General features: G+C 29.6%; 1 protein-coding gene across 2 annotated transcripts in view; it reads left to right on the forward strand.

Moving 5' to 3' along the window:
* Positions 1-27500, forward strand: part of LOC136091327 (fibrillin-1-like) — a 110185-nt gene that overhangs the window by 20522 nt on the left and 62163 nt on the right. Inside the window, exons 2-5 of one of the 2 annotated variants that reach the window (XM_065818754.1) lie at positions 1446-1500; positions 8000-8218; positions 8382-8573; positions 27135-27266. In XM_065818754.1, the coding sequence (XP_065674826.1) occupies positions 1446-1500; positions 8000-8218; positions 8382-8573; positions 27135-27266 (598 nt within the window). The remainder of the gene's footprint in view (positions 1-1445; positions 1501-7999; positions 8219-8381; positions 8574-27134; positions 27267-27500) is intronic. The other variant, XM_065818755.1, reaches the window with a different exon arrangement.

Raw genomic sequence — 27500 nt, forward strand, 5'->3', positions numbered from 1 at the left:
AATATTTTAGGATATTCGACAGGAAAAATATATTTTGAAAGTGAGATGGCTTTGGCAATAACTAACAATAAATATATTTCTAAACTCCAGGTTACCAGAAACCTGTAGCAGCAGAACTTTAGTTTTTAAATCTGAATCTTGCAAATCCAGAACAAGTAGAAAGTTAAGTTAAGTTTGGAACTTATTGTGTTATATACGTGGCACAAGTTGTTATAAATAACTAATTTAAAGAAGGTATTTTTACTCAGACAAAAAACTTCTATAAATTTGTTATTTAGTTAAAGAATTAAATTTAAATAACATTTAGTTAAAATTTTATATGATAACAAAACAGCAAAAAATGCACGAAACAATATGTTCGTTCAGCAATTTTCCACGCTGTAACATTTAACTAATTTAAATGGTTTGATAATTTTACAATGAAAATAAAAGTAAATATTCAGTGATAAAAGTTTTATTTTTAGAAAAGTTTTAATTAAATTAAATCACTATTTTGAAAATTTAAAGCATAAATAACATTTATTAAATGAAAAAATTTTAGGCTCTACAATTTTAGTGGACGATAAAGAGATGCAACCTTAGCAAATGCGGATTTTGAATGGATTTGATATATGATTTCCAAGAAAGATCAGTAAGAGTTAATTCCTGTAAGGTTTTAGAAGATGAAGGGTAGATGAACCATCGAGCAAATTACCTTTTTTACAATAAGAAATGTTTTAAAAGTAAAAGCAACGTCAGAATACTTGTAAGAGTTATTCGGCTGAGTAATTATAGAAATTACTCAGCCAAATAAATCTTACAAGTATTAGAATATCCTACTAATATATAATATAATATAATAGTGCTGTACAATTGAAGAGTGATGAGTCCAAAATACGTAGAGTTTGTAACTGTAACATCTGTAACACACAAACACACAAGCATATTAAAAGTTAGAATTTAAAATGTTCATCCAATTTGTTTTTGAATTGGTTGATACTGACTGCGTTTAATTATTTCTTGCTTACGTTTATTCCAGCTGTTTACTACACTAAAGATGAAAAAATCATGTCATTTAAATTTCCTGTGTATTGCCTTCTCAGTTTACTATTGTAATCTCTACTTTATATCTGTAATCTAGCATTTTGGGTTTTGGCAAAAATTATATCGTACCCTTTGTTTTTCATTTAATTGTTGAGTAACTATTTTACATCTTAGTAATAAATGCTTCATGACTATATTAATTTTATGATTATACTGCAAATACAACTGACGTAACATTGCATTATAAATATCAGTTTTTTGTACTTGGCATACTAGAAGTAAATTTCGGTAGTAACTTTTCTATTTCTGGTTGTTACTGAACATGTTTTAAACTGTTGTAGTTACTATATAGTGTTTTTTTTTTAAATAATATTCTTAACGAAATTGTTAATTAAAAACAAACATTTTCTTTATGGTTTAAGGTTTCAATGATTGAGTTGATATCGAATCTACTATTCTATAAAGTTGAGGGACTTGGTATGTTTAGACATTTTATATGATTTTTTTCTTCAAAATTACATAAAATTATTAACAATATTTAATACTGACTAAAGTTAGATTACTTTTAAAACAATAAAAATTTTTTTTTATATAAAAGATATTATAAGGATGTTTCAAGAAAGTAAAATGTTTTAAACCTTCATCAATATAAATATATAAAAATGTGTTAATATTTATACATATAATAAAAAATAGAGTGTATTTTTTTTTTCAAAACATCGTAAAATTCAAACCATATTATTTAAAGACCTAATTTTTATTTTGGACGACAGAAAAACTATTTTTCTAAGACTAACATGTTAAAAATAAGTTCTTACACAGTTACTTGTTTAAAATAATTTACTTTTTTCAAAGAATGGAAAAAGCATATTGGAAAAGAATGTCAAAATTTTACTGTGCCTATTTGTTTCGAAAGCATTGTATATATTTACATAATCGTAATGAATAAATTAATTCGAATTGGTCAATGAAAAGTAAAGATGAAAGACGCCAATACATTGTGGCAAGGGTAACAGAGAATAACCCAAAACGAAGAAGGAAAAGGGAGCATGTGGAAAATGAAAGAAACAGAAAGCGAACATTTACATACAGTATTCCATGCAAAGAAAATGTTGCTCTTGAAACGCGGGATTATCACAGCAGAAAGTAAAAACAGCGATGGCAAAAAAAAAAAAAAACTGCTACAGGGAGTGTCAAAAAAGATTTAAGAGATCGCCACAAAAATCAAAGAAAAATATTAATGAGAATGATAACAAAACTTTATCGTTCATATTCAGACGTTTAGAATCGTTGAATCCCATTACGTGAGACACACAGAAAAATCGCAGTTTCGTCCTTAGGAGCTTTCAATTAAGGAAATGCATAGAATCTTCATAAAGTTCTGCAATGAGAAAAATTTTCTAGAAGAGGGATTCAAGCGCTATCAGAGAGTTTTTAAACGTAAATTTTGTTTAAAATTCCAAAAAACTAAGAAAGATTAGTGTGAAACTTGTAAAAATTTTACGAACAAAATAGAAAAGGGTTATAAAGATTGTCAAAAGTATAACAAACATGTCAGCGACAAAAAATTTACTCGAGCATATAAAGAAGAAAAGAAAAGTCAAGCAATAAAATCACAATTAATTGTAACTGCAGCTACTGACTTTGAGCAAGTTCTTTTATCACCATATGGTACAACTGGAGCTTTTTATTATTCAAGGCGTCTGCAAAATTATAACCTCACTATTACAAAAATTAATTCTTTAAAGACATAATTATATTTGTGGAACTAGAATGAAAGCGAAAAAGCAAGCTATGAAGTAAATACAGGAGTATTTAAATTTATTGAATCTGAAAACAAAGAAGGAGCAACACAATTTTATTTCTTCTGTTATCGATATGGGGGCAAAAATCATATTAGAATGATGAGCATAATGTTTTCGGAAGCATTGACTCTATTTAAATTAGATTTAATCGAGCTTTTGTTTTTTGTTAATATGCATATGTTTAGTTATTCCGTAAAATATACTAATAAACCCGCGGTTTAAAACGCATCAATTGTTTTTTTGTTCCTAAGAAATGAATTTTAACCCAACAGAATCTTCCCTAACCCTAACCCTAACCCTAACCCTAACCCAAAAAGAATTTTAACCCAACACCGCACTTTTAAAGAAACAAACAGAATTTGACTTAGTTTCATAGTGTTTATTTAAATTAATATGCATATGTTTAGTTATTCCGTAAAATATACTAATAAACCCGCGGTTTAAAACACATCAATTGTTTTTTTGTTCCTAAGAAATGTCTTTATTATCAATCTCAAACAAGAAGAAATCTGCGGTTAGCTACTTTTGAAAAAGGTATTTTTTGAACTAAATATCTATACAAATATAAAGGGTTAGAATATATATAAAATTATTTTAAATATTTTTAATCTTTAGTAAGTGTAATAAAAAGGAATAAAACCATTTTTTCCATATATGGGTTCTGCTAGCTTTATTTTACTATGTGTTGCTTTAAAGCAACAGTATGCATTTTAGGATATTTTTTAACATATAAAGTAATTTTCTAAACCCTTTCTATGTAGTTGTTATTGGCCCACAAAATGTTTTCTTTGACTTTTAGATGAATTGCAAAAGTCGTTATGGTTCAAAAAAACAACAACAGTGGGTTACACACAGATTGCGTATTCCACCAACTAATCTGTCTGAAGAAAGTGATCTTTCAAGTGACACTGATGAAGAAATATTTTTCTCAAGTACTATTGAGAGTGAAAATGATGAGGAAATTTTAAAAGAACCAAGTGATAGTGACACAAATGATGATGATTCTATTAACACAATATCCCCAGCATCTGCACCTTGCAATAATGGAGGTCATGATAAAGGTAACATTTTGTATACAACTAATGATGTTCTTAGACAGTTTATACACTAGTAAATAAATAAATAAATAAATAAATAAATAAATAAATATATATATATATATATATAATGGATATTATATATATATATATATATATATATATATATATATATATATATATATATATAATGGATATTATATATATATATATATATATATATGTTTTTTGCATTATTTATGATTCATAATTTACTTTAGTTATAATCTGTTATTTTTATCGCTAAAAGTATGATAGATGTATATTTTTTTTTACTTGTAGTGAAAAAACGCCCCTTAGTATGGAAAAAGCAGGATCCAGACAAAGTTGAAAAAATAACATTAGACTTTGAGACAATGCAAAGTGATGATGAAGATATGAAGAGCTGGGAGCCAATTGAATTTTACAAAAACTTACTTAATAAATCTATTTTTGAACTTATTGTAGAAGAATCAAATAGGTATGCCATACAATGCAATCCTTCTTCCCCATTGAACTTGTCATGCAAGGAACTTGAAAAATTTATTGGTATTTTGTATGCAATGAGTCTGGTAAAGATGCCAAGTACTATATTGTACTCGAGCAAAGAATTTTATTTTGAAAAAGTTGCAGGTACAATGCCAGTAAACAGGTTTGTAAAAATTAAAAAGTTTCTACAGTGTAGTAACAATCTGACCCGTCCTAAAAACTGCACAGATCGGTTTTATAAGATCCATCCCCTTGTCGATCATTTACAAAAACAATTTTCAAATCTAAAACCATCAGAATTATTATGTATTGATGAACAAATAGTTCCATTCAAAGGGAAATCTGGACTCAAACAATACAATCCTAAGAAACCTAAGAAATGGGGTTACAAACTGTATGTTTTATCTGGTACTGATGAGTTGATTTATAACTTTCAAGTTCATACCGGTGCCATTGATATGTGCTTAAATCAACCTAATTTAAAAGCTTCTGGAAATATAGTGCTAACATTACTTCAGCATATTCCTAGGAACAAGTGATATAAATTATTCTGCGACAATTGGTACACAGGTGTTGATCTTTTCAAGACACTTCATGACCAAGGAATTGGTTGTCTAGGTACAGTAAGAGCAAATCGTCTTTCAAAAATAAAAATGACATCAGATCAAGTCATGAGAAAGAATGGCAGAGGTTCTGTGGAGTTATGGACAACCACCTATGACGGTGTTGAATTGAGGGCTATCAAATGATTCGATAATCGTGGTGTAACACTATTGTCAACGTATGAAAGTGTCAACCCAGTATCTAATGTTTCTCGTTTTGATCGAAAAGCAAACAAAAGAGTAAATGTTGTTTGTCCATCCATTGTAACAACATATAACATGTTTATGGGTGGAGTAGACCTATTAGATGGATTTCTTAGTCTTCACAGAATTAGTATACGGTCTAAAAAATGGTACCACAAACTGCTTTTTCACTTTTTTGACATGGTTGTGGTTCAATCATGGATCTTATATCGTCATCAAAATGAAGGCAACACATTGAAACTCAGAGAGTTCAAAATGAATATTGCTGATTGTTTAATTAGAAAAGGTAAGGCAACAACTAACAAAAGAGGAAGACCCAATTCTTCAAATATTGAAAAAGAATTTATGGAGAAAAAAAAGCGTGGTCCTACAGCCCCACTACCAATAAAAGCTATTCGTTTAGATGGATATCATCATTGGCCTGTATTCATGGATGACGTAAAAAAGGGAAGGTGCAAGAATCCTGAATGTCAGCACATCACAAGAGTTTACTGTGAAAGATGCAAAGTGAACTTGTGCTTTAATGCAAAATCAAACTGCTTCAAATATTTTCACACTGGTTGAAACTGGTGAATTTTATTTTTAAAAAATGTTTAATATGTTTTGTTAAATTTTATTAACACAGAAAATAACAAACTTGTTTGTTTTGTATTTGATTTTTTATGGAAATCTGTACCAAATCCCTTTTTTCAAAATTTTTTTTGGAATATTTTGAAAAATAGGCAAGTATAGGTCTTTTTTATGTCATAGAAAATCAATAACTGTATGTTACTATTTTAGTAAAAAAAATAAACAGAAGTTGGAAGCTACTAAATTTGACTTTGTTGTTGAGTATTTACAAGGTTTCTAGGCATAATTATAATCTTAAATCTCGCCTTTTTTAAAACTCGATTGCATATTGTTGCTTAAAAGAAACAAAGCCTAAACGACCCCCTATAAGAAAAAATTCATGAATATTCTAAATTTTTCGAGTTATCGACTTAGTTTTTGATAATATCTAATAAAAATCTTTTTTTTAAACCATTAAGAAAAAATGTATGCGGTGTCGGGTTAAATGCCTTTTCCTCAGAACAGCAAAAACGGGCTAAGGATTTTGTTTTGCGACAATATATAGTTGATGAGCTAGTTAGGTAACCGCAATGTAACTCGTGTTGCATTAGGCGCCTAAGCTGAACTGTGTCAATATTTTTAGAAAAAGTCCTATTGGTACTTAAAGGCGTTTAGCCATTTAGCATTTACAATCTCTCTAGTAGAAAATTCTAGCAGTCTACTACTCGATTTGTGAAGAAGTTACTTTTATTATTATTGGAATAAATTATTTCTTTGATCAGTTGATTATTATTGACATGGCGAGGTGCAGAACAGATTGAAGTGGGATGCAAGTTAAAAGTTTCTTTACCAGATTTGACTGCGAAAAGCTATACTAAGTTTTTTGAATGATTTCTTGCTGTGAGCGGATTTAAAATGCATTAGTGGCGCATCTCTGGACTCTCTTTAAGCTACGTTTAATTGTACTGTACCTTTATTTGTATATGGGTTTTAAATTAAGGAAGAGAACTCAAGATGAGGAACCACTTACATCATGTATACTTTTTTCAAAAATGCTACATTGCGCAAAACGAATGTCCTAATAAACAAAGCAAGCATCTTGTTGGCCTTAGACATAACAGCACACAGCTGGACGTTTTGTTGTAGATTTTTGCTTACTCTGATTCCTAATTTAAGTTCAGATGAGGTTGATTCCAAAATAGGTCAAATCACTTTATCAAACTCGAGCATTTTATAGATGTGATTTTTAGTCAGGCAACCGATATTAAGACCTTTAATTTAAAGATGCTAAGCCTCATATGACATATTCTTGTATGCTCAGTTATAGCACTAATCATATTTTGAATAACAGTACAACCATTCTGTTCTTCACCAAGTCAAAATTTAATTTTGTTACAAGATTAGATTCATACGGTAAATCTAGTCAAAGGTATTGGCTAATTTAAGAGAGAGCAAGTCTACAGACACTTGATTAGCTAATGCTTTTATTAAATAGACTATATTTTCAATGTGATTTGTAAGGCATGACTTGTGGGGAACAAACTCAAGCTATTCTTGTGTGATAAAGTTGCTGTCAACTAGGTGTGCTAGGATAGATTGTTAAACTATATTTTCCATTAGTATGCACGTTACAAAGGTAGGGTTGATATATTAACAATTGTACAGTTCGGTTGTCAAATCTTTTCGGTGTTGAAACCTTTTTGAAAAGACAAAATTTTTTCTACTTTACCTACAGTAGGAACTTCTCCTTGCTTAATTGTTTGCTAAAACTCTATGGCTAAGTATATATATAAATATATATATATATATATATATATATATATATATATATATATATAATATATATATATATATATATATATATATATATATATATATATATATATACTCCAAGTCGAAGATAAAAGTTAGATAAGTGTTTTTTACTAATTAATTATTGCTCTGTTCTTTAAGAACATTGAGCTTTCTATTTGTAAAATACACTAACATAATTTACATATATATATATATATATATATATGTATATATATGTATATATACACATATAATTAATATAGTTATATAAGGTTTATTTAGCTAGGGGCTAAATTAACTGCGATTTTAGATGACAATATTTATATTATTGCTGTATAAGCTCAAGCTTATAAAAATAGTAACGGAAATGGTAGCACATATAACACATATTACTTTTAACAATATAAATCTTTGTAACAGCTATTAATGAAAAATTTTTCCATTAAAAAAACCCAACTATTATTACTGTTATTTTTAGTTTATAATGGCTTTAATTGCACTAACGGTTGGTTAGGATATAAAAGTTATTGTTACCTTTATGAGACATTAGAATCACCGACTATAAACTGGTACGAAGCCCGACTTAATTGTCTGAATTATAAAGGAAACTTGTTAAGTATACAAGATCAAGCAGAAAATGACTTCATCATTTATCAGTTAAAAATAACTTCAAGTTTAAACAAACGCCAATGGATCGGTATAATGATTTGAGAAAGTTCTACTTATTTCTTCTTTTTTTAATTCAATTTTTTTACTTTAGATGATTTTTTGAGAGAATAATTTATTTAAACTTCAGCTAAATAATTACATTTTCAGTTTTTAAAACAAATAAATTATTAAAATGCAAACAATTTTCAAAGGTCTCAATGATATTCAGAAAGAGGATAAATTTGAATGGATTGATAACGCAACTGAAAAGTTTTTAAAATGGAGACCTAATGAACCAAATGGTAAAATTAACGAAAACTGTGTTGAGATTTATAGTGACGGTTGGAATGACCTATCTTGTGATACTAAACTTAATGGTTTTTTTTGTAAAAGCAGAGCTCAAGGTGAATTGTTTTTTATATAAATTTTTGTTATACAGCGTCAAAATTTACTGGCCCAACCAAATATATTTTTAAACATTATATATTTACTTTTTGTTTATAGGCTATTACCTTTTGTTAAACTATTTTTTTTATATAGGTTATATCATTTTTGTGGTATACATATATATATACATACATACATATATATATATATATATATATATATATATATATATATATATATATATTATATATATATATATATATATATATATATATATATATATATATAAATATATATATATATTTAAAAATATTTATATAAATTATGTAAATGTATTCTACAAATAGAGTGCTCAATGTTTTTAAAGAACAGAGCAATAATAAATTAGTAAAAACACTTATCTAATTTTTTTTTGTCTTCAACATTTTGTTTTTCCATCATTAGGTTCATCAGGAAGTAGCTTCCTACTGATGAAACATATATATATATATCAGCGTCGTGCTGTAACTTTTGGGGGCCCTGTGCAGAAACTGAAAAAAAAATTTTTTTTCTTTTAATTCGTAGTAATTTATGGTATTGGAGAAGTTTTTCTAATTTATTTAATAGGGGCCCAGTGCGATTGCACTTGTTGCACTTGCGATAGTACGGCGCTGATATATATATATATATATATATATATATATATATATATATATATATAATATATATATATATATATATATATATATATATATATATATGTATATATATATTTATATAAATATATATATATATATATATATATATATATATATATATATATATATATATATATATATATATATATACATACATACATAAACACATACATACATTTACACATACTTACAAACATGCATACATTCATACCTACTTACATACAATGTAAGTAGGTATATAATTATATATATATATGTATATATATATATATATATATATAAATATATATATATATATATATATATATATATATATATATATATATATATATATATATATATATATATATATATATATATATATATATATATATACATACATATATTTATAGACCTACTTCATTCATACATATATACATATACATGTTTTGATGTTTTTTGTATAACTATACTTCATTTAAAATAAAATGTATGAAATCTCAGAGGTTACAAGGTATTTGCTTACAGAATGTATTTGTAATTCAAGTCATTTTTATTTAAATTAGAAACTATTTTGAGTAAAGCCGCTTGATGAAGAATAATTTAATCTTTATAATATAGTTAAGAAAAAATTTTATTTGCAATTTGCAATCATTTTTAATCTGCTAGAACCTCACAAATGAAAATTCATAAAACATTATACAGAGAGGTCTTTCTTTTAGCCGCAATATCAAATCATTTATAAGACCTGCTCTTAAATCTGCTCATGTTTTTTAGCATGTGTTGTATTGCATATATGAAACAGTATACCAAAAGGAAAAGATATGTTACTGATAAGCACATATAGCTCTAAGCTAAAACTTTTTTGGTGGTTTATATTGTGTATTAACTTTGTTAGTTTTAAAAAAGTATTTAGCTAAACGTAACCAAATAGTGACATTGCTAAGTTGTTTAAAAGTAAAAAATTTATTAATGTCACTTTTAAAAAAAAGCAATATATGAATGTCAATTTATCTCTTTTTTCAAAATGAATTACTTATTACGCTAATGCACTAGTGCACATCACATATACATCTTGTGCACGATATGACACTGTTTCATTTGATAAAACTATGAACTAAGATTTTAGTAATGTTCAAGTAGACCTTTCAGTTCAAGTTTAAAATCAAAGTTATTTTTTTTTTAAACGAGAGTTTATTGGGTGCTTAACTGCATCTGCATCTTTGAGCAGTGGTGGCGTAGTGACTGTGCACTTGCCTCAGAAACAAAGGATCCGTGGTTCAAACTCCAATTTAAATTTGCCCTTTCTAGGAAACATTTATAGGAATATTTTAAAGAAAAAAAGAGAAAAAAGAAAGAATCCTATAAACTTCGATATTAGATATTTATGTTACAATGACCATAGAGTCAAAGTAGGTAGGATAGGTTTTACCTTGTTTGTTGACACGCCTCCTTAAGAAGTCTTTTTTGAAATTTGATATAATGCACTGTATTATCCATTAAATCAGTGTATTGTTTAAAATCCATATACAAAATATACTAATAGTATGTAATAATAATTAACTAATTCTACTGCAAGAATTGGTTTAAAATGGTTGCTTGATGAAAAATCTGTGAAACTTGTGAAAAATCAATATGATAAAGTTTTAAAACTTATAAGGTATTTAATAAGGCTTAAGAAATAATTGACCCAAACAGGAAATTGGAACAAATTAGTAACTAAAAGTTTAAATAAAAGTTGTTTTAGATAAAATGAGTTTTTTTTTTATTGTTTTTATTTAAATTATTTGTTATGATGTGCCGGGTACATGGTGAGTTTTATAAGTGCTGGTTTACATTGCAATCATTGGAAGTGCCTGGTAGTTTTGGACGTCTTTGGAAATTTTTGAAAGTTCCAGAAAATTCAGAAACAGAAAAAGAAGCGTTGTTTATCTGGAAACCCTTATGGTGTACCGTGTACCTGGTAATTTCAAAATATGGGGTACTCTTCAAGCATACATAATGTTAAAAATAACCATTATTAGCAAACATTTCTGATCATTTAAGAAATTTATCTAGCTCTTTTAGGGGAAAAAAGTTACCTCTGAAAAATAAAAAGTAGCTTCAAAAATTGGCAGGTACCTAACACAACACAAAAAACTGCAGTGTACCCGGCATATCTTTTATTCTTAATTGTTTATATTTATAGAACATTTTAATTCCCAAAGCAGGTTTTTTAAATGAAAAATATTTTATTAACAACAACTTTTTACTTAAAATGCATATATTTATGTAGCTTTCGTTTTGGCTTTTTTGTATTATTTTGGACTACTACCAGGAAACTCCTAGAACAACAAATTTTATTTGTAAGTCTCCTAGAAATAATGAAGCAAACGTCTTATAAAATTACCAAACTATTTTTGAGCTTTTTAGGTGCTGAAAAAAGTTTAAATCACAGAGCACCATAATACGGGTAGCATGGATTCTGAAAATGTTAACCTAGCTGACCCAAGAAAGTCACTTATATAGGATGATAGCGTACACATTAATTGGAAATTAATGAAAACTGCGTACACATTAATTGGAAATTGTATTCAGAGTTTGGCCGCGCCTAACTCTGAATACAATTTCCAATTTCAGCCAAATTGGTTTGTTGTTAAGGATTAAAAATGTTAATTCAAAATGTTACTGTGATATTCGATCACCTTTTAAAAAAAAATAGGTTACTTGTGTGTTCTACTAAGTAATACCAAGAATTTTTTTACAATTGTTTTTTACTAAAACTACCATTTTTATTTTAGAGACCAAAATATTAATTTACTATACAAAGCGTGGTTTGACTTGGCTTAAGCAATGCGTAGTATTAGCATTTTCTAAGGTAAAAACTACTATCAAATTGCATTAAAATGTTAAAAAAATAGTTGAAAAATGTTTATAAAGATACTTACGTAAAAAAATATATAGTTTTCATTAGTTTTCATAAGATAACTAAAATAATTAACGAATAAAAGGTTAAGGAGGTTATTCCGAAGGAAATCTCATAAAAAGGATGATAGTACTTTGAAGAGCAGTGAAAATCTTTTGTAGGAATCTGTAATCAAGTATAATCTCATCTAAGAGTCATTAATGTAAATAATTATTTTATTATAATTTAAGTAATTATATCTTTGATATTAGTTGTTTATAACCAATTATATTTGTAGGTATGTTAATGAATTGTTATCCAATATTAATTCAGATTAAGTTTTGTAAAAGGATTAGTTCGATTTAGTAAAATTGGATTTTATGAATTGTTATATGCTAATTTAAGCAAAGGTTCAATATGAAAAATGAAATCTTATTTTCTAAGTTTTTTATTTATCAATTGCCCTGTTAAAAAAAATGTAGGACAGCTTACTGCTTTCCAAGCAGATTAAATGTACCAACCAAAAATTATTATCAGTAATTCTCGGGTGCCACAAGTGCAAATTTTATAGAACAATTTTGCGGAGGAAACAAGAGAGGAAAGAACTTATACTCCCTCCTTTGATAAATTTTAGTTTAATAAAAGTAAGACCTTAAACAAGAAGCGCCATGTGTTATTGATTAATCTGACAAATTGATTGTTCAAAGTAATAAGAAAAACCTCCTCTTGAAGAACAAATAGCAAAATGTTTGTCCCCCTCCCCCATTGCTTTCAAATAAAACTCTGGGAAAACCTTCAAACTATATTAGCAAAAAATTCCAGAGCTGCAAACAAATTGCACCTCAAGTTATGTCTAACAAAGATTTATCCCCTAAAGGAATTATTTGGCTTAATAAAACATCTGGCAGGCCTCCTCTTATAATTATCTACGGAAAATATTTATAGTTAAATAATTTTTACCTATTCAAAGAAAATCTTAAAATAAAGAAACAAGATAGGATTCGAAAAGTATATTTTTAACAAGTTTCTAATCACTTTAAAAACGAATAATTTGAATGTTTTAAACAACCTTTTTTAAAATAATTCAAAATATAAAGATAAAAAATGAATGTTTTGGTTTAAGGTCAAAGTAGTGCCCAGTCACTATCTAGCACTCTAAAATTGACTACTCTTGAAATCTACAATAAAATACTGGACTATCAAACAACGGATTAAAAAAAAATAGTCAGAACTATAAACCAAACATTAACCATTAAGAGATAAAGCCAAACTTTTATAAAATGTTTTTATAAGCAGGTCAATACTTGAGTGATTTTGTCACCTACGGTGACTTACAAATGAAAGAAATCACAGTAATTGGTGACGTTTTGAGGTCTAAGTAGAAAAAAACAAACAAAATCCAAAACTAAAACTAATATAAATCCTTAACTAGTGAACTAATCTGACTGAAAATTTTTCAGAGTTTGGTGCGGCCAGGTGCTATGTTTGCATAAAGTTTTATTAAATTATATGTTGCGGCTCCCATTCTACACGTGTTTTTATTTTTGCCCAATAAAATCAAAGTTTCATGTGATTTAAAACTTCAAAATAAGTTACTTTACGGAGACAAAGTGAAAGATTTTTAAATTTGTATCACAGAATATTTTAATGTGTATGCTATCATTCCATTTAAGTAGCCATTTTGCGTCACCTAGGTCGGTATTATCGGATTCTGTACTAGTTTTATACGGTGTAAGGGTTGAGGTTTTAACATTCTAGTAGAATGTTAAAACCTCAACCCTTTATTTAAAGTTTAAATAGAATGGTTACGTCTTAATCCTTACCAAAAAAGGAGGCGTAATTTCTGTTTTCTGAGGATGTCATTAGATTAAAAATGGGCAGCTTTTAATTTTTTAATTTTGTTTTTTTTTAATAAACTTTATATTTATTGTAGAAAAAAAATGCGAATTTAAAAAAAAATTGTTTTACAATGTGGTTACCGGATGTATTTGCAGATGGTTTTTTTTTCCAGTTCTAAGGTTATTTGTTATATGCTTCAAGTTAAGAATTTAAATCATTTTTATTTAAAAATCATTTTTAAAATTTTTTGCACAAATATGTCAAAAAATGTCTTAATATTGGTTTATAAAGTTAAAATCATCTAAAATAAGAGTATAAAATAAAGTAGGTTGCTTTCAAAACAATTATGCACAGAGTAAGAATTGATTCAAAAAGCAGAAGATGAATTTATTTTCGTTGTGTCAAAAGTCATAAAAATGCCTTTCTTTGGAAACAAATAGCTCGTTGATTTAATAGTTTAACAATTGTTTCCCTCCTAGGATGATGAATAATGGATCTTCTTGATTCTACAACTAAGTTCTTGCTTGTGCTTTGTTGATAGAGGTTTTATAACTTCTCCTGTGATCTCCTAATAAGAGTACTGTTCTAAAACTCAATTTAATGGTTCACAAGCTTCCTGGTAGTGAGGTTTCCGTAACTCTGTGGTTGCTCTTAGAAGGGCTAATTTCATTTACAGCTTTAAAGTATTAGAATATTAAAAGTCGCATATTGCGCACCAATATTACCAACAGACACAACTCAGTAAAAAGTTATGCATGATCATCATATGTTGTGTGTTCAAAACAAATAGAATAATACGTATCATAAACAGGGTTTCTAATTTGTAATAATAACAATTACTATTTAGAAAAACACCAGTAAAATGTTAATGGTGTTACCGTTACTGAAACGTAGTATAATATTATACTAAATATCCGTAACGAATATTAAACTGGAGATAGAAGCATGCGACATTTAAGTCTGACTTCAAAACATCATATACAACACCTGTAAAACACGAGTAAAACTGCTCATAAAATAAAGATGTTTTTGTTTAACGTCTTCGTCAGGACAAACACGTGTTATTACAGATTTTTCAAGGGAATTTTTCTGTTTAAGCTATTGATGTTACAGCATTGTTACAGCCTTAGGTTGTTTTAGGGTTATGAGGCAACTACATTGCTTGGGTTGCGATAAACTATTTGTGATTGAGTCAAGTTCTTTAATTAATAACTAATATTTTAATAATAAAATATTAAACGTTAGATTATATATTATCACCACCATCTAATTTTCAAAGCTGCACTCTTTTTGAAGGTTTTTATGATCAAATTGATTTAATCTTTTCATCTTTATCACTCAGCTACTGTTGTTATTGATGACTTTCACACTGAGTTTGTTGGCTCTAGTACCACTGATTTGTCTATAAGTGTTTAGGACTAATCTATGATTTCTCTAAATTTTTAAACTTGTACTTTTGCTTAGACTCACCATATCAGTGGAATATTTACTTCTTCTATACCATTTCTTGATTTTTTACGTTACAGTCTTTAAGCTAAATTACTTTGTCTACTTGCTGATAGCTGCACCTTATACGTATTTGTCTGGTTCCAGGAAGGTATTGAAGATTTTCATCTTCCTCAACGTTTTTTAGTCTTACTTTACCCTTTGTTTTATGCTTTTTTCTCGTTTCTTTTTTTATTAAAACCAATTTTTTTTATTTTTTCCCCCAAAATTAACTCTTTTGAGGAAAACTTTTTATTATGGTTTCTCATGGGGCCTACAACCAAGGTGGTTTGCATGATATTTTTACTTTGTTTTGTTTCAAAATTCTTTTATGCACATACAAAATTCCGAATTGAAGTTTTCTCGCAATTGAAGTTTTGACTTCAATGGTTATTTTTTACAAGGTTACCAAAACGCATTTTAAAGTCATTTGTTGACGCAGTTTTACGCGGTAATAGAAGTAATGAATATAGTCAAGGTTTAAAACAAATAACTTTAGCAATTAGTCAATTGATAATTCACAATAGTAAGAAACGTGTTTGTCAAAATCAACAAAAACCTGTTCCAACATGTCTTAGTGTTTAAAATTAGCTGTAGCTCCTTTCCAAACTTCCAGACTGGACATGCTTTTGCAGAATCAGTCATTTTTAACTGGAGCCTTTCAAAACATCCTGACACATTTTCTAAGCTTGTTGATGAGTTCTGTGACATCCTCCCAAATCACTGGAAGAGCTGATGCGCATGTTTCTGCTGAAACTTCTAATCCTCCTTCCTAATCGCTGTCATCATCTTCTCGGTCCTCTTCTAGTATAGTGACTTGCTCAGGTGTGCAATTACCTTATTTCCTAGATTGCATATATAGAGCATCACAGACAGCCAAGTGGATTCCATGTGCGAAGCAGAGCTGATGGTCTGGTAAAATTTGAATTAACAAAACTTTTTCGTTACAGCAGCTCTGTGGTTACTTCAACAATATCGCAGGCAAAACGTAGTCCAAATTCTTTCGGTTTCTCGTCAACAATTACACAATATTTCTCTGCAGGCATAGACGCATGTAACCAGATCATTCCAAGGTTCCAATAATCACCTTCCATATAAACATTTATGTTCATATATCTTCTGTTTCTGGATGAAGTATACTCATTAAGGATTAAGCTAAAGTTGTGACCAACAAGCTTCTTTTCTGCAAATTGGTGCTGATATATTTTTTTGATAACTTCATAATGTTTCATTAGCAGAGCCTTAATTGATTTAGCATCTTTAGGCATTTTAAATCCTTGTGTCTCTAGTGCTGTTCTCAAACACTGACTAGTTGAAAAGATACGAAAGGGCAGCCCATCACATAAAATAAGCTCAGCCAAAACAACATAAACAGGATCCTTTGTCTTAAAAAATGAATCAGTAGGTTTGATGAATTAGGGTTTCCTCTTAGGAGTACTAACAGAAGTAAACGTGATGTTGTGCTTTGTCCTCAGGTTCCTCATCGAGCTAGTGGTTTTTCCTTTGCACTTAATTTCTTGGTCGCAGAGCTTGCACTTGACCTATTCAAGTTCTTTTGAGTGCAAAAAGTACTTCCAAACTAGTGTGTTATCTTTGTGGACTTCAGAAAACAACATTTTCCTTTTTGTGAAAATTTGTTTCACTTTTTTACATAACAAATTGCAGTAACTTACGATTAAAGTTTAAGTGGAAGCAAATTGAATGTTTTAATTTATTTTCCCGAGCAAATGCACATCAAAAAAGTATTTTAGAATTGCCAAATAACCAAGTAAATTTTGTACGATATTTTGTACAAATTTTTGTTCGAAATTTTTATACAAAAGATATATATCCAAAAACCGGTTTTGAAACTAACCTTTTCGGTTTTCGATTTCCAAATATTTAAAGGTTTCCGTAAACCAGAAACCGGTTTTCCTTTCCCAAGATTGCACTAAATAAAAAAATTCTGTAATTTCTACAGCTGCTAAGTGGGTCAAGGTGTGTCAAAATTAAAAAAAAATTTTTTGTTCAACGTAGGTTTAATATTTTTTAGTCACTAGCTTTTATATTAAATTTTATATGGCCCGTTGAAGTTAGTTTTTTTTGCCAGATTTGTAAGTTTTAAAATAAAAATTAATAAAATATATGTGTTGCTACACAGAAACTGTCAGCTATTTTTTAATTAAAATTATTTGCGGCAAACCCTAACTCTAGCTAGAAACATTGCTAATTTATATAAGAAAGAGATGGAAGGACTTAAAAGGTAACCGTATTTGTTTCGAAAAAAAGCATAAAGAGCTACAGACAGAGATTGATGTTTTTACTGATATTCCTGTGAAAAAGGATACACGTGGCAGGCCTTCAATTGAGAACTTTGATGACTGTTCTCTTCGAACAAAGTACAGGCGTACCAACTCTCTACAACATGGGCATTCATTGAATGAACTACTTTTTGCAGAAAAAGTTTCTCTTAAAAGAAAATAAACTTGATGCAGTAAAGAGAATTTTTGACAATAGTAACAAAATATCTCAACAATTCTCTGGCAATGAGGCTCTAGCTTTACTTTTAGATACAAATATGACCAAAGATGGTATCAACTACATCGAAATGCTGCTTTGAGAAAAAAAAAACTGTGAACTTTATCCTTCATATCACATAATAAAGGCAGAAAAATTTTCTTGCTATCCAAATGAAATAGCGATAGATGTTTTTTTGCTAAAATCTCAATGCAGAGCTTGGTCGACCACATTGCACAAAGACTATGTCAAGTACAGAATGAAGTTATTGAAACAAGTGCTGGTGATACAACCATATTTGCTACTTTAAGACGCATGGCATGATTTGATGGCTCAACAGAACAAAGTGTCTAAAAGCAAACAGTGTCTAAAGATGATATCTGTAATATACAAATAGAAGAGTCATTGATTTAACTTGCATAGTACCACTTGAATTGAGCTCATTTGCTGGTGGAAAAAAGACAACTTTGTGGCGAAACCTAAAACCATCATCAACTCTGTATTGTCGCCCTTTGCGTTTTCAGTTTGAAAAAGAGTCTAAAGATATTATAATCTCTGAAGAAGCTCAACTAAAAGAAGAAATAAGAAACTTAAATTGTACAAAATTATATTAAACAATCGAAAAGTACTTCAAGTAAAGCATGTGATTGAAATAACAATGATTGATGGAAAAGTACACAAAGCTTTATCTGAGGCCACTAACTCAAGTCAGTGTTGCTCTATCTGTGGATGCTCACCAATAAAAAATAAACAACATTGATGCCAGCATAGTAAGAAATTACCAGGCAAAAGGTTTGCAGTATGGTTTATCTATACTGCATTGCTGGATTCGATGTTTTGAATGTTTTCTGCATATTGGTTACAAGTTGCCGATTGAAAAGTGGCAAGCAAGAACAGCAGAAGACAAAGCACAAGTTGCTAAAACAAAGTCTCAAATCCAACAAGCTTTTCTTCAATAGATGGGCCTTGTTGTTGATCAACCAAAGTCTGGAGGATCTGGTACATCTAATGATGGAAACACTTGTCAACGAGCATTTACTGATGCTATTTCTTTTGCAAATATAACAGGTGTCAATAAGAAACTAATTTTAAAATTGCACATTATTTTGTCAAGTATATCAAGTGGCTATGAAATAAATACTGAAAAGTTTACAATGATGTGTACAGAAACTGAAAAGTTGTTTGTGAAACTGTACCCATAGTACTACAAGTCACAAAGCCTCCACAAACTGCTGATCCACGGCCCAGCCATCATTAATAGAATCTCACTGCCAATTGGAATGATGAGTGAAGAAGCATAGGAGGCAACAAACAAATTTTTCAAACGGTTTCGTGAACGACATGCTCGAAAAGCTTAAAGGTGTAAGGCAAATGAGGACATTTTGAAAAGATTTCTATGCACATCTGATCCTGTCATAGCATCTTTGAGGCGAACCTGCATTTCGAAAAAGAAAGACTTTCCTATTAAGGTTTTGGAGTTATTATTATCAGGAGATAACATTGTAAATTTGTAAATACTTCATTTAAATATATGCAGACATAGATGGTTGCTTATTTCCTGATATGTAATTTTTTATTAGACAGGATTTGTTAGTTCTTCCCAATATGTCTAAAGGACCAATCTTTAAATATTTGCTTTGGGCTATATTTTGTAATCAAAATTTTTTTTCTGATTTCCGGCAAAGTGAACTGACAAAATAAAGTGTGCAATACCTACAAATCTGTGCATCAGAATTTATCTGCTTCGGATCCCATTTTAAAGGTAAATTTTCCATAAAAATATATGATGGTAAGGTGTTTCTTGACCAATAACTCATTTTCATTTTAATTTTTAAATACATTTTCAATGTCAACTTTTGCTAGTTACCAATGACAGCCTTAATCATATGAATAAAAGTAGTGATTTTCTTTAGGTCTTCTTTGCGATCATTCCTAATTCAGTCAAGTCCCATGATGAGTACAAGAAAACAGTTTGTTTTCTCTGCATGAGAAAGTGTGTCAGAGAGGTGACAGGCCACTTGATAAAAGTTGTGCTAGAAACCCATCCAACTCCTATAGACTTCAGTGACTCAAGAGTGTCTAGAGGCATTTGTGACACATGTAGGCTTGCATTAGGGAAAAAAGCAAGGGGAGAGTCTGTCGCTATTTCTTCTGTCTTTGACTTCTCCTCTATCAGGATGAGACCAGTTACAAGAGAGCAAGCATGTGAGTGTCTTATCGGTAAAATAGGGCGGATGAAGTCCCTTGAAAAGCATCCTCTGAGATCACCACTGAAAAAATAGAAAAAAGAAGTCAGATTGTTGTTCACTGCATTAAACTAGCAGACCTTCTTGATCAGCAGCTGCTTCAAAGGAAAATTTATTCAGAACATGTGGTGAAGCTTGGCATTGATGGTGGAGGAGACTTCCTCAAAATCAGCCTCGGAATTCAAGAAGCTGAACACCTTGAAGACTCACAATCTCCCCCACGAAAAAAAACTCTGGCTTCACAAATGGCAAAAGACACAAGCGTCAAGCGCCAGCTTCTGGTTGCCATTGCTGAAGATGTTCCTGAAAACTACACCAACATTCAGAAGATCCTTGACTTAATCCATCCTGATGGAGATGACTTTTTCCTCTCCTGTGACTTAAAAGTGGCCAACATTGTATGTGGCATTCAGTCCCATTCCTGTCCACATCCATGCACTTGGTGTGATGTTGAAGCAAAAAAACTCTCTCAAAAAGGGCACCTTTGGACGTTTGGGTCACTGCGACAGTGCTTAGATGCTTTTCAGGTAAAAATAACATTCCTTCTTTACGTGGAAAATTTATTACAGTCTTAATTTTTGACTATTTCAGTTACCAATTCAAACAACAATAACTGTTTCTTGATACCAGATCTAACCTTTATTCTTTCATTAATGTCAATTAATAGAAAAATTGGAAAAATAGAATTGTTCTTGTGTTTCAAGCACATGGGCATAATCCAAAACAAGCACGGCTGTTCAAGAATGTCATTCACTTGCCACTCTTCGACAAACCAGACAGCTCTTTGGTCCTCACCTTCATAGCACCCATGGAGCTCCACCTCCTCCTTGGTGTGGTCAATCACCTCTACCAGGCCTTGAAAGAGGCTTGGCCAAAAGCTGATGATCGGCCAAGATCACTGCACATCAAGAGCCAGCCTTTCCATGGTGGCCAGTTTGCTGGCAATGAAAGTCGTAAGCTTCTGAGGAATGTAGATGTGCTGAGGCAACTGGCTGAGCAGGTACTTTTTAAGTTTTACAACTTACCTTATGCCAATCTCTTCAGAAGTACATTCTATAGTGTTTTGTTTCTGTATTTATTTACTAAATTTGACACTCTTCAAAAGTTTGATGCTGTAGTGTCCTCTTACTCTAGCAGCACCCTTGATCCTCACCTCGCTTCAAATATTCAGGCCTTCAGAGCATCATAGCTTTCTCTCCAAGGGGTCAGTGTCGACCCAAAAGTACACGCAGTGTTCATCCATGCAGAAGATTTTATTCTGTTGAAAAAAGAATCACTTGGCAAATACAGTGAGCAAGCCACTGAGGCACTACATCACAGCTTCAAACATTGGGAAAGATAAAAAAGACCCAACAACCATCCAGAGTAAGCAAAGTGGCTCAAAACATGCATGGTTGACATTAACAGCAAGAGTGTTTTAAGTCATCAAGAGTTTATAATCTGTTTGACTTGATTTAGGAATCCTTTTTAAAGATTATTCTGTACACATTCATCTCAATATCCATATCTAAAGAGTGCTTGAGTAGAATTTGTTTAGATATGCTGTAAAAATGCAAAAAGAGTCAGAGTTGTCGTTTCATGACTTTAAGGAATAAATAAAAAAATTCAAACTGATTTTTTTTTCTCGGACGGCCTTAAAAGATTTCATTTTTTGCATTTTTGAGAACAGTAATGTGTGAAGATCATTCCCTCCAAAGGATTTTCTTCCGTGACAGTTTCTCATGATTCTCGGGACGTGTGAAAGCTTTAAATCAAAATTAAGGTGATTTTGCAGCAATTAAACTTTTAAACAAAAGTAAAACTTTGAAAAAGTTAAATATTCATGGAACTTCCAAAATGTTTCATTTTTTATTTTAAGAAAGTGAAATAAAGTTCAAAAATAAAATAGTAATAATAAATGTTGAGGAGCAAGAATTCAAACCACAGCATTTCACTTTAAAATGCTGCGACCTAAGCACTTTGACCATTAAAGTTTTGAGTCCAATGAAAGTTTTAAAACTATTTTATAAACAAAAGACTTAATAAAAGACAAATAAATGATATAAATCAAATATAAGAAATTGTTTCCGCAGTTCAACTTTAAAAAGTAAATTTGTAAGACTTGATACATATTTAAAAATAACATAATTTGAAGTTTACATAAATTAGATATTTGCATGCATTTTTGGTCTAATTTTCTGATACAAAAGGTGCTGCGACTCTATCTTGCCATAAACTAGGATGTAATGGCTGTCTTGATTTCCGTGTCAAACAGTCGCGAATGAGTAACGGCAGCATTAACTTCAGTATTCAAATTTAATAATTCAAATTTAAATTTAATAATAATGATTCAAATATTCTCAAAAAAGCAAATGAATATTAAACATGATAAATGGAGTGTAAAAGAAAACGCTTTTCGATTTTCACATTAAAGGATGGCTTAAAATTTGATTGAAAATATTTTGAAAAGATTGGAATTTTTCTAGTTAATTCGTAACATAACAGCAATGTTTTACGAATTTGTAGCATAATTAACGTAATTTTTTTTTTTTTTTTTAATTCCATACATCCATACATGCATATATATGCATATATATATATATATATATATATATATATATATATATATATATATATATATATATATATATATATATATATATATATATATATATATATATAAATTGGTCATTCTCCTGAAAAGTAACACTTTTAATAGTTAATTTTATAAAAATTAAATATTAAATTTTTTAAACCGATTTTTTTGTGGTTAAAGCTTTGAGTATAATTAATCATTTGAAAATATCCACACAACTCGTTAAATGTCAGTTAACTAAAAAAAAAAATTAAAAACTTATAGCGTAATCCACAACTTTACCACAGACGTGACGTTAAGAGTAATATCACTTATGCTGTAACAGCTATAAGTGTTGTTCAAGTAACTTTCAAAAATAATAATCATCTGTAATCAATAGTTTTTATTAGCTAACATAAATTAGTATATGGTACAAGTTTTTAAAATTTTTAAGTGTTATTAGTACGTAAATTAGCAAATATTTTGAATGGTAAATCTTGTGGAGAACTGTATTTTCCCCTGTTGTTGAGGTTTGGCTGGCACAATATAAACACTACATCGCCTTTATCGATGACAGAGATGTCATCTTTCCCCGGAAACGTGAAAAATTCCCGGCCAGATCTACTCAAAAAATTTATGACAAACTCATTTCCATCAGCAACTAAGGCTTGAATTAACCCATCATGTATCTGACAATTTTTTTGGAAGTTTGAAGCTTCACAATCACAAAGTCATTCATTTTAACAGACAAGCAGTCCTCCTCACTCTCGCCGTAAACACTGTGGTAACTTAGTCTTGTCTTTTTCTTTTTACATTTACCTGGGCCTTGGTTTTCTTGTGCCAAACCTTTGCATATTAGTCCTTCAGTAAGTGCTTTCTTCCTTTTCAAGGATGGTTGACCTGGAAAAGTATGTTAAGGAATTTCTTAAAACAGAAGCAAAAATATAAAATTATAAGCATAAAATTATTTATGAAAAAATATAAAATTAAAAGCATAAAATTATTTATGAAAAAATATAAAATTAAAAGCATAAAATTATTTATAAAAAAAAAATTTCAAAATTGAATAACAGTCAAATAAGGTTTTTGATGCACAACTTACTTCAATATTTTATGAAATTACAAGGCTCGCTGAAAAACTAAATATTAATGTTCAAACATTCTTGATGGATAAGTACCTAGAACGTTTAAGCAATGCAAAAGTTTGCAATATTCAATATGAGCCAATTTAAATTTATACATCAAAAGGATACGAGGATGAAGATCTGTCAAAGATTCAGTAGGGATTAGTACTTCTCCAATACTACAGTGATTGCATTTTGTACCATTGTCACATTCAGTGCATGTCAGCCTTCTCATATACAACGTTTCTTTTTTGGAGGAACTCTAAATCACCTCATAAACTTGTAGAGTCCCCTTTAAAGTTGTTAGGTTTTTGGGTACACATTTCTCATAGAGATTGAAATCTGTTTTTTTAATAGTATAAAACCATTTATACGCGGACACTTTTATTTTATTTTTTCAACCAAACAATTAATATCAGGAGTATCTTTCCTTTGTCCTATTATTCTGTCTGCCGTTCTTTTAATACATCCCCCTATTCCATCAGGAGCACTTTTTCCGTGCCCCATTTCTATGAAATATCATCTCATTGTTTTAGCTCCAAACTCTTTTCGAAAAAAAGTACCTAGTAAATAGAACATGGTTTTGTTTTGGTACTGTTGAGAAGTAATAAAATGAAATGTTTCAATGATAGGCAGCTTTTCTTTCAAGTCATTCATAACAGGCTTTAAATGGGCACAGATACGAACAAAGTCGTGTTGCCTGTTATCTGAAAATGTACAGTAAGATTTGGCCTTTTTTTTGTTTACAGAAATACTGTACGCCACAAGAAAAGAGTACGCCACAACTGTATAGATTGACACTTGGTTTTTTGATCTACCAAAATGGAGCGATTGAATTTCTCTTGAGTATTTGCAATTGTAACTTTCTGAAAAATCACAATGAATGAAAGTATCCCTAGACCCTAAGTTATTTTTTATTTCTGATGTAGCTTTGTACTGGTGTTTTATATTGCATACATGCCTCATAAACTTTTCCGAAATGTTATTTATAAAATGTAAAAACAGCTGTTTTTTAGTTAATGTTAACTCTTCTTTTACAGTTTTGAAACATGTCTTCATTTTACATTTTACCAAAACTTCAAGTCTTTTTTAAACCATTGGGAAAAAGTTGCTTGTTCATTCTCAAATTCTTTACAAACTATTTTTTTGTTTAAACAGCATACTCCACATTTTCTTTCTAGGCACAATTCTCTCAACTCACCATCACATGTTATACTTTTTAGCAAGTCAGTGGAATATTTATATGCCAACATCTTTAAAGTATGCAACTCTTCATGAACTAAAGCAAAATTCTCATTGGTCAATACAAAGACAAGTATCTCGTTTACAGAAGTCTGGTTGAACTACCCAAAAGGGTCTCAATTTACAAAATGTGCAATAAGATGTTGAATTGAACTCGTTTGTTTGTTTAAAGTCATTATACAAATTTAACATTGTATCATTCAATAGTCTTCTGTTTTTTCAGTTTGTTTCTTATTGTTTCTTTTTTTCTTAGCAGTAAGCCTACTAGAAATATCTTTTTCTAAAAAGTTTTGTACTGCCATCTTAAGTTTTCGTTGTTTCAGTTTATTTGAGAGTTGATGTGTATGGTATGGATTGCGTGGTAAGATATATCTAGAAGTAAGATTGTTAAGACTTCTTTGAATTCAGTACTTCTTTATTATCTTTCCGCTTAATACCCTGGCAAAAACCTTTTTTTTGTTAATACATCTCTCAGCGGAAAAATTTGATTGTATTTGTGTCTTTAACACTTTGCTAAAAAGCAAGCTTTTCTTTATATCCTTTGAGCATTTTGTACCACTAGTCGTTTTTTTAACCACCTTTCGATGAGTATTATCTTTTGCAGACTGCAGTCTGAAAAATTTTTGTTTGTATTTATCATCTCTTTGCTTTAACAATTTGTTTTTGTCTTCTAATTTTTGGATTTTTTTCTTTTTTTTTCGAATTTTTAGCCCGCTGCTACTTTTGGAACTAGATTCTTGATTGGGACCACGAAGTAAATTAAAGTCTAGTTCATTGTTGATTGGAAATTTTACAATTGGACTTTCAGGTGGTGTTGACAAATATTCAATTAGTTGTTGTCTTTTCTTTTTCATTTCTCGACTTCTATTGGTCCTTTTCTTCCAACCTTTTCTTACTGATCTTTTATCCCTTTCTAAAAGTTCATGAATTTTCTTCCTTGTTGCTTTTTTTCATTCTCTGTCTTTTTTTTTTTTGTTCATACTTTTCTGGGTTTTCAGCTTTCATCTTCTCCTTCGTCTTTCTCATACTTAGTTTTTTCAATTCTCTAGTTTTTTCTATCTTTCTCATCTTTGTAGTCTATCAGGCTAGAACCATTAATCTTTTCTCTAATAATGATTTGGCTAAATGAAAAAAGTTTTAAAATATTAAAAATAGTATAAATAGACATTAAAAAATCTATATACAAGTAAAATTGTTATTTGTTGTCACGTCCGTTCCACTAGTGTCATGTCTGTTGCTTCCTGTATTCCACAGATATGAAATCCAGAGATGTGATAGATTAAAGGAAAAAGCCTAAAAGGGGTGCTATGTTTTGAGGCTAGGAATCTGTTTCCCTTGGTGTAAACATGTCTAGGTAATAGCTAGTATTTAAAATTATTGCTTATTAAAAAATAAACTTACATACTCTATAAATGTTTACCACAGATGTAACACACTCACACTAACAATTTCAACTTTTAAAGCTTCAAAGCTTATTAACACAAAACAACTCCACCAAACCTTCCTTCAATTTTACTCATTATTAAAAATGTCTGGTCTTTTAGCTAGGACAGCAACAGAGGACACTACTGCTTCATCCTACAGCTTTTTTTTGATGTTAACAACTATATCTACAGACGTGACATTTGAGCTGGTGAAACGAGCTTCAATCATATAAAAGTTACTTTGAAAATATGTTTTTAGGAAAATAATATGTCAAATCTAATTTTAATGTAACTTGAATTATTTATTATGCATTAAAAAAAAGTAAAGTACTTCTATCAAGGATTAAACTACTTGGGATTAGCAAAAGGTCTGGGTGGTGACATTCCACGAACGTGACTTGTCACAGTCTGTGGAACATAATTTATTCACTGAAAATACTATTTTAGATTGGGTTAGATTAATTTAACATTGTATGAGCTGTAAATTTATTATTTGTATGCATATAGTCTTAAATAACGACATCAACAATAACAATGACAACCAAAACCTTTTCAAATAAAATGAAATTTTTGCAAGTCATTTAAACTTTTGCAAGTATCTTAGGTTGATATTTTTTGATTTTTTAAGATATCGATGAGTGTGCAGACTATAGTAAATATTGCAACTGGACAAACAGTGATTGCAAAAATATCATTGGAAGCTATATTTGTTTATGCCAATATGGATGGATATTAGGTGAACAAAACAATAGCTGTGTTGGTTAGTTATTTATAATGCTTTATTTAACCCATATATCTTCAGTAAAGCCATTGTGATCAAGGAATCAAGTATTTAAATGCTATTGTTAAAAACAGTTTTTATAAATAAATTAAAAAAAGTACATAATCGTGTAAAAATAAAAGAAAAAAGTATAATTTTTTTACTTTTTTTCATTGTTAAATTCTTACTTGGATAAACTTCTTTTAGAGAAATATGTTATCGGGGTTTAAATAA

The sequence above is a fragment of the Hydra vulgaris genome, chromosome 15, assembly GCF_038396675.1.
Source record: "Hydra vulgaris chromosome 15, alternate assembly HydraT2T_AEP".
NCBI lineage: Eukaryota > Metazoa > Cnidaria > Hydrozoa > Anthoathecata > Hydridae > Hydra > Hydra vulgaris.